At 43.7% G+C, this 13,131-nt stretch overlaps 1 protein-coding gene across 3 annotated transcripts in view; it reads left to right on the top strand.

Annotated features, from left to right (window-relative positions):
• The window catches only part of LOC131999085 (protein FAM169B-like), an 87,228-nt gene that overhangs the window by 38,391 nt on the left and 35,706 nt on the right, over positions 1-13,131 (top strand). For all 3 annotated transcript variants that reach the window (XM_059371650.1, XM_059371652.1, XM_059371651.1), the window contains exon 4: positions 9,091-9,176. In XM_059371650.1, the coding sequence (XP_059227633.1) occupies positions 9,091-9,176 (86 nt within the window). The remainder of the gene's footprint in view (positions 1-9,090; positions 9,177-13,131) is intronic.

Genomic DNA, 13,131 nt, shown 5'->3' with positions numbered 1-13,131 from the left:
CGGAGTCCCCTTTCCTGCCTCCTTCTTGAGGTCTGCTGCAGGCACCTTCCACCAAGGACTCCTGGCCCCTTGGTGGGGATGCCTGCTTCTTCCTCTCTCAGGTCCTGAGCTGATTTTGGTTTCTTTCTGCTTCATGTCCTGGGCACTGCCTCCTCCTCTGAGCTGTCAGTGTCTTAAGCCTGAGTCTAAGTTTAATTCCTCGAGTGGGTTTATTATGTCCTTTGCACATCCTAGTGACTCAGCATGTGGGTTCAGTGGGGGAACAGATGCTTCAGAGTTGTGACCTTCGCAGGGTCTGTGTACAACGGGGGTGCCGCCTACTGCTGTCCCCTGTGTTGGTGCGGATGAGGAGGGATGACACCCATAATCACAGGGTGCCTCAGTTGTCCGTCCGGACATTGCTAATCCGTCCCAGTGCTCCTTCCTCCTTGCTGACTTGGAATGTGGCCTCAGAATCTTCCTCAGGAAAGCTCCCCTCTGACATGGCCCATCCTTTGAGGAGACAGGTGACAACCAGCTCTCCTTACCCCATGTTATGGAAACATCATATCAGCCTCCCAGCAATGATTTGTTTATTGATTCATTATGAAGAGCATGTTTAGATAAAAAAAGGAGTTGGCTCTTTTTTAATTTATTTAATTTCTTTTCAGTGTAACAGAATTCATTGTTTATGCACCACACCCAGTGCTTCGTGCAATGCGTGCCCTCCATAATACCCACCACCAGGCTCACCCAACCTCCCTCCCCCGACCCCTTCAAAACCCTCAGATTGTTTTTCAGAGTCTATAGTATCTCACGGTTCACCTCCCCTTCCAATTTCCCTCAACTCCCTTCTCCTCTCCATCTCCCCATGTCCTCCATGTTATTCCTTATGCTCCACAAATAAGTGAAACCCTATGATAATTGACTCTCTCTGCTTGACTTATTTCACTCAGCATAATCTCCTCCAGTCCCGTCCATGTTGATACAAAAGCTGGGTATTCATCCTTTCTGATGGAGGCAGAATACTCCATAGTGTATATAGACCACATCTTCCTTATCCATTCATCCACTGAAGGGCGTCTTGGTTCTTTCCACAGTTTGGTGACTGTGGCCATGGCTGCTATGAACATTGGGGTACAGATGGCCCTTCTTTTCACTACATCTGTATCTTTGGGGTAAATACCCACTAGTGCAATTGCAGGGTCATAGGGAAGCTCTATTTTTAGTTTCTTAAGGAATCTCCACACTGTACTCCAAAATGACTGCACCAACTTGCATTCCCACCAACAGTGTAAGAGGGTTCCCTTTTCTCCACATCACCTCCAACACTTGTTGTTTACTGTCCTACTAATTTTGGCCATTCTAACTGGTGTAAGGTGGTATCTCAATGTGGTTTTAATTTGAATCTCCCTGATCGCTGGTGATGATGAACATTTTTTCATGTGTGTGATAACCATTTGTATGTCTTCATTGGAGAAGTGTCTGTTCATATCTTCTGCCCATTTTTTGATATGATTATCTGTTTTGTGTGTGTTGAGTTTGAGAAGTTCTTCATAGATCCTGGATATTAGCCTTGTGTCTGTACTGTCATTTGCAAATATCTTCACCCATTCTGTGGGTTGCCTCTTTGTTTTGTTGACTGTTTCCTTTGCTGTGCAGAAGCTTTTGATTTTTTTTTTTTAAAGATTTTATTTATTTATTTGACAGACAGAGATCACAAGTAGGCAGAGAGGTAGGCAGAGAGAGAGGAGGAAGCAGGCTACCCGCTGAGCAGAAAGCCTGATTCGGGGCTCGATCCCAGGACCCTGGGATCATTTCCTGAGCCGAAGGCAGAGGCTTAAACCACTGAGCCACCCAGGCACCCCGAAGCTTTTAATCTTGATGAAGTCCCAAAAGTTCATTTTTGCTTTTGTTTCCTTTGCCTTTGGAGACATATCTTGAAAGAAGTGGCTGTGGCTGATATCGAAGAGATTACTGCCTCTATTCTCTAGGATTCTGATGGATTCCTGTCTCACGTTGAGGTCTTTCATCCATTTTGAATTTATCTTTGTGTATCGTGTAAGAGAATGGTCAAGTTTCATTCCTCTACATATAGCTGTCCAATTTTCCCAGCACCATTTATGGAAGAGACTGTCTTTTTCCCACTGTATATTTTTTCCTGCTTTGTTGAAGATTATTTGACCATAGAGTTGAGGATCCATATCTGGGCTCTCTACTCTGTTCCACTGGTCTATGTGTCTGTTTTCATGCCAGTACCATGCTGTCTTGGTGAGCACAGCTTTGTAGTAAAGCTTGAAATCAGGCCGTTTTGTTTTTCTTTTCCAACATTTCCTTAGCAATTCGGGGTCTCTTCTGATAGCTCTTTTAAGAATTCTTAGTAGGCAAGATGAAAGGTTTAAAAGTTTTGGGAGGTACCCCGTGGGTTCAAGTGTATGTCTTAAGCATGATGGAAGGAGAAAAGGATGGAGAAAAGGATCCATCCAAGGATGCCTTGGAAGGAGAAGGATGCTGTGGTCAGCTTCAGACTCCTTAACAGAAAAAGGAGCTGGCATGAGACGATGTGGTGGGTAGAAACCTATATCCTCTTGAAGGAGGAGGCAGGACCGCAGTAGTCAAGTTGGAGGGGAGAAAGACAGACATTTTTGTGCAAACCAGAACAGAAAGTTTGGAATGGGAGTTCCCAGGAAGAGATGGGAATGTTATGAAGCAAGTTTCCATTGTCTCGCTGACAAAAGCCAACAAATAACAAAGGGCTTTTCATCCTTCTTCCAAACCCCAGTGCACCACTTGAAGCAAGTGGAGGAAGTTTCTGGAAACCACTGACAAGCTTCAGACACGTTAGGAAAAGCAGTTTGAGGAAGTGAGCTCTTTCACCTAACCTGTATAATGACCAGGTGAGAGGATATTCTGGTCTCCACTTGACAGGTAGGGGAATTTAGGCTTGGGGAGGGGGTCAAGGTCACATAATCAGTAGTGGAAGAAGCCGGAATTTGAGCCCAATGTGGTTCTGAAGTCTGTAATCTTTTCCCTACACAGACGGATGGGGCCACATCTAAATGCTTTTTGTCATCTTATTTGCTGGCAGTGAAGTCCGTTAGAGATCATGGAATGCATGATGATTACATTTTTTGAGGTGGTGTTTGTGAAGGGTAAGAGGTCTGTGTTTAGCTTCATTTTTATGTGTGTGGGTGTCCAGTTGTTCCAGCACCGTACGTTGGAAAGACTTTCTTTGTTCCATTGTATTGCCTTTGCTCCTTTGTCAAAAGTCAGTTGACAATATTTACTATATAAAACTGACTATATAAAAGTCAGTTTACTATTTTTTTTATTAATATATAATGTATTATTAGCCCCATGAGTATAGGTCTGTGAATTGCCAGGTTTATACTTCACAGCACTCACCATAGCACATACCTTCCCTAGTGTCCATAACCCAATCACCCTCTCCCTACCCACCTCCCTGTGGTAACCCTCAGTTTGTTTTATGATTACGAGTCTCTTATGGTTTGTTTCCCTCCTGATCCCATCGTGTTTTGTTTATTCCTTTCCTACCCCCCAAACCCTTGACGTTGCCTCTCAACTTCCTCATATCAGGGAGATCATATGATAATTGTCTTTCCCTGATTGACTTATTTCACTCAGCATAATACCCTCTAGTTCCATCCACAACGTTGCAAATGGCAAGATTCATTTCTTTTGATGGCTGCATAGTATTCCATTGTATATATACCACATCTTCTTTATCCATTCATCTGTTGATGGACATCTAGGTTCTTTCCATAGTTTGCTATTGTGAACATTACTGCTATAAACATTTGGGTGCACGTGCCCCTTCAGATCACTACATTTGCATCTTTAGGGTAAATGCTCAGTAGTGTGATTGCTGGGTCATATTTTCAACTTTTTGAGGAACCTCCATGCTGTTTTCCAGAGTGGTTGCACCAGCTTGCATTCCTACCAACAGTGTAGGAGGGTTCCCCTTTCTCTGTATCCTCGCTGGCATCTGTCATTCCCTGACATGTTAATTTTAGCCATTCTTGACTGGGTGTGAGGTGGTATCTCACTGTAGTTTTGATTTGTATTTCCCTGATGCCGAGTGATGTGGAATACTTTTTCATGTGTCTGTTGGTCATCTGGATGTCTTCTTTGCAGAAATGTCTGTTTGTGTCCTCTGCCCATTTCTTGATTGGATTATTTATTCTTTGGGTGATGAGTTTGATAAGTTCTTTATAGATTTTGGATACTAGCCCTTTATCTGATATGTCCTTTGCAAATACCTTCTCCCATTCTGTCTGTTGTCTTTTGGTTTTATTAACTGTTTCCTCTGCTGTGCAAAAGCTTTTGATCTCGATGAAGTCCCAATAGTTCATTTTTGTGGGCTCTTCATTCTGTTCCATTGATCTTTTTGTCTCTTCTTTCACCAAACCACACTGTCTTGATTATTGTAGCTTTATAGTAAGTCTTGAAGTTGGGTAGTGTCATTCCTCCAAATTTGTTCTCTTTCAATCTCATGTTGGCTATCCTGTGTCTTTTGCCTCTCTGTATAAACTTTAGGATCAGTGTGTTGATATCCACAAAATAACTTGTTGGGATTTTGATTGGGATGGCATTGAATCCATAGAACCAACTGGAAAGAACTGACATCTTGACAATATTGAGTCATCATATCCATGAACATAGACTATCTCTTTATTTGTTCTTTGACTTTGTTTTTCAGTGTTTTGTGATTTTTCTTGTAGATCTTGTACACATTTTGTTAGATTTATACCAAAGTATTTCATTTTTGGGGGTGCTAATGTGAATAGTGTTGTGTTTTTTAATTTCAAATTCCGCTTGTTCATGACTGGTATATAGGAAAGCAGTTGGCTTTTGTATATTAGCTTTGTATTCTGAAACCTCCTTGTAATCAAAGTTTGCAACCGCATCTTTCCACTGTGTAGACCTCATTCTAGCTATCCCTGTTGTTGTGATGCCCTGAGTGTGACCTTGGACTTGTAGGGCTCTGTACCTCTGCTCACAGGTTACCCTGCTGGTATTGCCCTTGTCTGTCATCTCTGCCTGTTGAAACCTCACCCATTGATCCAGAACCCAAGCTGTCTGAAATCCCTGGGGATGCTTTTCTAGTACCCTTCCACAGAATTGCCTGTCCTCTGGGTCCTGGTGACACATTGGTTCCCATCTCGAGTTTAGCACCTTTCATGTCCCCAGCCTGTACTGGAGCAACTTGATTGTTGTTTGTTCTCTTCCTCTGCAGCTCGCCACCCCCCAGGGGCAAGGATGGGGACTGACTCATCCGCTGCTGGGGTCCTGGGATAGACAGCACTGTTCACAGGTTCAGGGACTCGGCCACGGGTAGCTGGATAGAGTTGATCATGCTGAGCTTCAGAGAAGCCGGACCACTGGGACTTAGCCTTAGGCAACCTCACTGTCTTAACTTGTTTGGGAAACTTTGGAGTGTCACAGAGGAGACTCCATCACTGACATTTCTCTGTCATCCACATCGCCTGTCACTCAGGGGGTAGGGAAATTAAATTCACGCAGCGAGGTTGGCTTTTAACTCTTAGTGCCCTGTTGACTGTTGTCACCACTGTCCCAGCCTTCTGTGAGCATCCAGTCTCTGCTCTGGCCCTAGATGGGAGAGAGCCTAAAGGAGACTGAGCATTTTTTTTTTTTTTTTTAAACCACAGATGCGTGGCTTCTACTTTCTAACTCTTGGAACTAGTTGGCTTCAGGGTCTCTGTGGTGCCCTGAGGCTGGCCCTACAGTGCTTGTCAGAGTCCCCAGAATCTGTCCTTTGTCCTCGCTGAGCTGGATACAGCCTCTCTCCCAGGACTCTGCTACCGTTCTCTCCTACCGTTTCCTCTTGACTGGGTATTATGCTTCTCCAATCAAAAGCTGCTGGTTTCCAGAAGGCAGATTCTGGTTTCTTTTTTTCTTTTTTTTTCTTTTAAGACTTGGTTTGGAGGACAATTTATTTTAGGCCTGTTAAATTTGATTTAACTTCCCCTTCGCTGTTATATATCCTTACCAGCTTCAGATACATTTTGAAAAAACAAAAACAAAAACAAAAACAAAAAAAAACCAAAAACCAGTTCAATCTACTTTGTGACAACTTGTGTGACTAATTAATGCTCTGCAGAACACCATGAAACTTGCAAGGCACCACACAAATGCCAAATCGTAACATGTGTCCTGTTTGAAACTGTCTTAGCAAATTGAACATCTGTATTATAGTAATAGACTGTATTAGTAAATGGAACATCTTTTATTGATTCACCTTGTTAAGCAGGAAAATAATCCTTATGGCTTTATAAACCTCCTGTAAGTTCTAGTAGGTGCCATTTCGAACATGAATTTAATTGAATAAATGAAGGCAGGTGTCAGGCATTTAATTGGCCCTTCTCTCTCAGCCAGCTCAATCAGCTTTGGAACTATTGTTGATGATGTAATTTACCAGTGAGATGAAACTGACATGTCTTTGGGGAAGAGAAGGCTGGCTGGGCAGAGTTCACGCTTAATCACTGACTGATGTCGTTGTAACCTGGTCTTCACAGAATTTTCTACGAAAGTTCCTCAAGGAGCAGACAGAAATAGGGAAGAAAGTGGTAGCAAACTTTACCTCATTGGCCCACAAAATTAGTTGAAAAGTCTTGAGCCTTATATAAGTATTCAAGTAACTCTTGTTTTCTGTTCCATGTTGTTTTCCTACACATCTTCAGCTAAAATGATTGGACTGGGAAGGTGCATCTTTTCATCATGTGGCTCAGGCTCAGATGTGTGGCTTGAGAAGTTGGTGTAAAAATGACAATTTTTATAAGAGCGGGTGGAAAAAAGATACCAGAAGAGAAATTGTGGTACATCCAGACAATGGAATATTTTTCAGTGCTAAAAAGATTTTTGAGATCTCTAGCCAGGCAAAGACAGGGAGGAAACTTAACGGTATATTACTAAGTGAAAGAAGACAATCTGAAAAGACCATAAGATTCCAATTAAATGACATTTTGGAAAAGGCAAAAGTATAGAGACAAAAAAAAAAAGTCAGTGGTTCCCAGGGGTGGAGTGGGGGGTGAGAGCAGGGGTTTAATAGATGGAGACCAGAGGACTTTTAGGGCAGTGAAAATTACTATGCATATGATAATCTATCCATAATGATAGATGCGTATCATTGCATATTTGCTCAAACCCATAGAATGTAGAACAAGAATGGACTGTAATGCAGATTATGGGCTTTGACTCTGATGTGTCCGTGTAGGTTCATCTTTTAACAAATGTCCCCACTCTGGGGCAGATGCTGACACTGGGGGACGTGATATGTACGGGCATGTGGGAAGTCTCTCTACCTTCCTTTCAGTGAACCTAAAACTGCTGTAAAAAATGATCTTAATTAAATAAAAACAAACATGCAAGAAAACAACCAAAGTAACTTTGCTGTTTAAATGGAATCCCTAAGCAAGGACAGGAAGGCTGCCCAGCTGAGAGGCAAGAGGCAGAGGCTATGACTGGATTTGCCTTTGGAACGGCCACTCGGTAAGGATGGGTCAGAGGGGGAGACTGGGGCAGGGGACCAGGTGAGGTACTATCCCAGTCTTCTGTGGTTGGTGACAGGACCCTGCTGGCATCTGGGGCTGGGGAGGAGGGGACAGAGCTCATCGCGAGGCGGCAGGTGGAGCTGGTTGATTTGGTGGCAGCGGTGTGGGTGGGGCTGGGGGAAAGAGGGGACAGTTGACATTTATCAGCTGTCACCGAGCGCGTTTGGCACACCGGGCTCCGTGGCGGGTGTTTCACACCCCATCTTCATCGGAACTTGTCAGCCATCTCAGGTGATCAGTTTGGGCAACACTGATGAGGAGCCTGGGGCTTTGTGTGGTTGCGGTTTTTCCAAGGTCATCTCTACCATAGCAGGACTGATGCCCAAACATGGAATGGGCAGAATCCAGAAGCTTCAGGAGCTGTCTAGACTGGGATGGGGCAGAAGTGGGGGGAGAAGGTATCTCTCTTCCTTCTGCAGGAGAGCCTCCTTATTCAAAGTCACCCCCAACCCCTGCATGGTTCACACCATTTCCTAACCCCTCACTCATTTCTGGCCTCTGCGAGAGAGCACTGCACTTGCAGTCCATGGCTTGGGGGTGGACCCACCTCAGGCCCCCCTTGCTGGCTGCCTTCAAGCTACTTGCTGCTCAGCGTGTCAGTGTCCTCCTCAGAAAAACACAGGCGGCAGTTTCACTGTGAAAAGGGAAAAAAAATCATGGAAAAGAAGACAGTGCCAGGCCTAGTGCAGAGAGCGGTAAGATTTTGTGCTCATGGGGCGCCTGGGTGGCTCAGTTGCTTAAGAGTCTGCCTTCAGCTCCTCTCATGATTTCAGGGTCGTGGGATCGAGCCCTGTGTCAGGCTCCCTGCTCAGCATGGGAGTCTGCTTCTCGCTCTCCCTCTGCCCCTCCCCCTGCTCATGCTTTCTCTCAATCAAATAAATAAAATCTTAAAAAAAAATTAGAAGATTCTGTGCTCAATGCCCTTTGATAATGTTGGATTTGACTGCATGGGGAGTTCTGAGTTGTGGCATGTAACTGGACTTTGAAAAGAAAATGTGATTCTTTTCCATCAATTTTTTAAAAAGATTTTGTTTATTTGATAGAGAGACAAGCGAGGGCAGGAACACAAGTGGGGGTAGGGGGAGAGGGAGAAGCAAGATTCCCACTGAGCAAGGAGCCTGATGGGGGGCTTAATCCCAGGACCCTGGGACCATGACCCAAGCCAAAGACAGACTCATGCTTAACGACTGAGCCCCCCAGGCATCCCTCTTTTCCGTCGAATTTTTCCGTGTTGGTGTGTAGCACTTTTTGCCCAGTCTCATCCGGAGATGCACTTAGTTTTGGAGGCGGCAGCAGGCCATCTGTGAAGACCTCAGTGAAGTCCTCTTTGGGTGAGAGTGGCCACTTGGTCCTGGTCAGTGCTCTCAGAGAACTAAGCTCTAGAAACATCACCTTCTTTGCCCACACGTACTTGTCCTTTGCACCTTGACAGCGGCTGCACTCCGTTGAACCCGCTCCGCGGTGGCCTTGGCTGGCTGGCTCTGCGCTCCTCTTCATTTTCTCTTGGTTTTCTCCCTAGTGGTGGCTGTGTACATAAAGGAGTCCTGGTGGCCCACCGAAGACGTCCTACGGACCTCTGATCCTGCCAGAGAAGGTCTCTTGAAGGTGAGGTGGTGTAGACTGGAACAGATATTGCGAAACAGGTTTTAAAGTCAGTGTGTTGATTATCATGTTAATGATCGAAAGCACTTGGCCTCTGTGGACTCATCTTCCAGGGCTGCAAGAAACAAAGTTTCACAGATGGGGTGGGGCGCGGTGGGGGGGGGGCAGCGCTGAAACAACAGAAAGGTGTTGTCTCCCAGCCTCTGAGACTATGCCTGAAATCAGGGTTCCTTCTGAGGGCCATGAGGGAGACTCTGTTCCAGGCCTATGTCCTGGCTGCTGGTGGCCTCAGGAGTTCCTTGGCCTGGAGATGGCCTTCTCCCCGTGTCTTCACATCATCTTCCCTCAGTGTGGGTCTCCCTCTGTCCAGATCCCCCCTTTCTATATAAACACCAGTCATTTTGGATTAGGACCCCCCCATGACCTCATCATCACTTCATCATCTGTAGAGACTATTTCTAAATAAGTCACATCCCCAAGTACTGGATATTAGGTCTTGGAACATATTTCCAGGGGATGCAATTCAATCTAGAATGCCCTGCCAGTAAGGAAAATAGTAATAAAAGGCTGTATGCTGCAGACATCTGGCTATTGGCAGATCTCTCTTACCTTCCTGAGTGGCCTCTTGTGTCTTCATTTTAAAACTAAATCCCCTTCGTCTCTCTAGTGTGTAGGAAAATTTTTGCTTATTGTGTCCAAGTATTATTTTTTTGGTACTCACTCTGAGTCAGACATTGTGTTAGGTACTTGCCTATGTCCTCAGACTCTTTACAGGGATTATCTAATTTTAGAATCCTCAAGGTACTGTTTTGCAGATGAAGAAATTGAGGCTGAACCACACAGCTAGTGAGTGATTGGGTTGGACACAAACTCCAGGCTCTGTGATGTCAGGCCTGAAGGTCTTGGATGGGCTGTGGCTTTATGGAGCAGTTGTAAAGCCAAGACCTAGGATGGTAGGGGTGAGGGCAGGTGCCACAGCAGCTCCTCAGAGTCCCTGTGGCGTCTGCTCCACTGCAGATTTGATGATAAAGGTAGTAACTAGTGTAGAATTTAGACTATTTGCCTCATGTCTGCCCATTTTCATTTGATTGACATATTTATCTTAATTCCATAGGTGCTTCTTGGCAGTCTTAAAATGGTGGATCTGTCTGTAGTGGTATGGAATTCCACTTGACCTCCCTCATTGGGACCTACAAATACTGAATGAATGACCAGTATTCTTCTGGGTCTGGTTTAGAGAAGGATTTGATAATACAGTTTTTTCCTCCTCGCTTGAATGAATAAAAAAAAAAACAACAACAACCAAATTCAGTTTTATTTTCCCTCAAACAACAACTTTATTGAGATACAATTCATGTCCTATAAATTTCACCCTTTCAGTGATTTTCAGTATTTGCACAGAGTTGTGCCCCAGTCACCACTCTTGAATTCTAGAATGTTTTCATCGTCCCCAAAAGAAACCCCTTACCCATCAGCAGTCACCCCTCATTTCTCTCTTTGTCCAGCCCCTGGCAAGGAGTCTGCCTGTGTGAATTTGTTTTTCCTGGACATTTCCAGCCCTAGAATCATATAATATGTAGCCTTTTGTGTCTAGCTTCTCTCACTGATCATAATGTCTTCGACATTCACCCACACTGTAGTGTGTGTTAGAGCCGCATTCCTTTCTATGGCTGGATCATTTCCCACTGCATGACTCGAGCATGTGTGCTTATCTGTATATATGTTGATGGACACGTGTTGTTTCTACCTTTTGGCCATTACGAATAATGGCACCATGAACATTTGTGTACAAGTTTTTGGGAGCACATGTATTTTCAATTCTCTTGGGTATATACCCAGGAGCGGAGTTGCTGGTCACGTGGTAATTCTCTATATAACTTGTTGAGGAGCCACTAACTATTTTCCACAGCAGGTGTACCACGAATAGTCCCATTGGTAACCTCTGATGGCTTCCATCTCTCCATGTCCATCCTGGCACTTGTTTATTGTCTGTTTTTGTATGCTCTCCATCCGACTGGGTGGGAAGTGGTATCTCACTGTGGTCTTAAGCCACATTGCTCTGATGGCCAAAGCTGTGACGCATTTTTTCATGTACTTATTGGCCATTCATACATCCCCTTTGGGAAAATATCTATTGAAATCCTTGGCCCACTTTTTAATTGGGTTACTTGACGTCTGACCATTGAGTTACAAACATTTTTCATATATTCTGGATGCGAGTCCTTATTTCACACATTGCCTTTTTTGATTGGCAAATATTGTTTTCCCGTCTGTGGGTTGTCTTTTGCATGCCTGTTCCCCCTCCCCAGCTTTACCGAGATATATCTGACATAAACATTGTGTGAATTTGAGGCACAGGAGGTGTTGATTGTGAATTTGAATATTGCCAAATGATGGACACCGTGGTGTTGGCTGATACCAGCTTTGTATTACATAATTACCATTTTTTTGTGTGTGTGATGAGAACATTTAAGATCTACTGTCTTAGCAACTTTAATATAATACAGTATTATTAGCTATAATTACCCTGCTGTATATTAGATTCCCAGAACTTATTCATCTTATAATTGGAAGTTTGTACCTTTTGACCGACATCTCTTTTCTCCTACCCACAGCCCATGGTAACCACCATTCTATTCTCTGTTGGGATGAGTTGGGCTTTGTTAAGATTTCATGTGCACGTGAGATCACGCAGGATTTGTCTTTGTCTGACTTACTTCACTTTGTATAATGCCCTCTAGTTACATCCGTATTGTTGCAAACAGCAGGATATTTTCAGGTCTGGTTTTAATTGACTCGGTAGATACTGTTTTGAAAAGTTTCCCCCTCCCCACCCCGACGCCAGCGGATTTAACTATGGCTTGAGGTTCAGCCAGTGAATGTGAGGTACCCAGTGGGGTGGCCTGGCCTATTTGTCTTGCTGTTCCGGACCCTTCTGCCAGAGATATTTATTGGTTGGGTGTTTTGAATGCCAGGAGAAGTCTAACATGCTCTTTAAATAATTCTTTAATATTTTATTTTATTTATTTTATTTTTTTTCAGAACAAGAGTATTCACTTGTTCCATGTTTCAATTCCTCTGTGTTTAGATGAGGGAAACCCCACATTTTCTGAAAAAATGTGGCCTATGTTGTGAACAGAAGAAACTTGGATGTTACCTGCTCTTAATGAACCGTGTTGTAAAGATCGACATACCCCAACCATCCCCCAAGATTTTGGGGTCTTGACTTTTTTTTTTCCTTTCAATTATATTTTGTTTCTTAGCCAACTATTCTTCATAAATTACAAAAAAAAATGCTTAATGTTCTTTCTGTTAACATAATTAGTGGTCCTAATTGAGGGATTAGAACTGGATCTCGGCTTTGTGTTTCCAGAAATGTTTCTAAGTCAGATTCACACACATTTCTCCCCCCGCCCCCCATAATGAAATTGGATAAATTCAATGCATTTTCTTTTCTCCTTTTTCTCCTGCCAGTTTTTGATTGGATATTTCCCTTCTGCCAGATGCAATCTGCTTTTCTCTTCTGGCTTTTCTCTGAACTTTTTGGTTTTATAAGTTGAAGAATATAACCTCACACATCACCCCACTCAGGTTTTGTGACCAGCTAGTGATTCTTCAAAGTCTGAACTGGGTTTGGCTGCTCTTGTCTGAGATACAAAATTGCGGCAGCTTCTTAGAGCTAAGCTGGTGTGGTTTTCACAAAGCTTTTCCTCATTTAAGATTTGGCTCCAGAGGAAGGTGAACTATTTTACATTCTGGACCAATTAATAGATTTATTGGCACTGAACACTTCGTGCTATTTGTAAGGGGGGACAGCAAGCTGCCTTATTTTTTGTTATCGGAGCATTTGAAAACATATGTTTTTTTTTTTTTTTTTAACCCATCCTTCCCCAAAACAAGTGTTTTAAGGATGCCTCAGACAATCTTTTCCCTTGATCAGTGGGAGAAATGGAGGCTC

This window comes from Mustela nigripes, chromosome 13, assembly GCF_022355385.1.
Source record: "Mustela nigripes isolate SB6536 chromosome 13, MUSNIG.SB6536, whole genome shotgun sequence".
Lineage (NCBI taxonomy): Eukaryota > Metazoa > Chordata > Mammalia > Carnivora > Mustelidae > Mustela > Mustela nigripes.
Note: the sequence above shows the minus strand (reverse complement) of the source record. Positions and strands in the feature narration are given on the sequence as shown.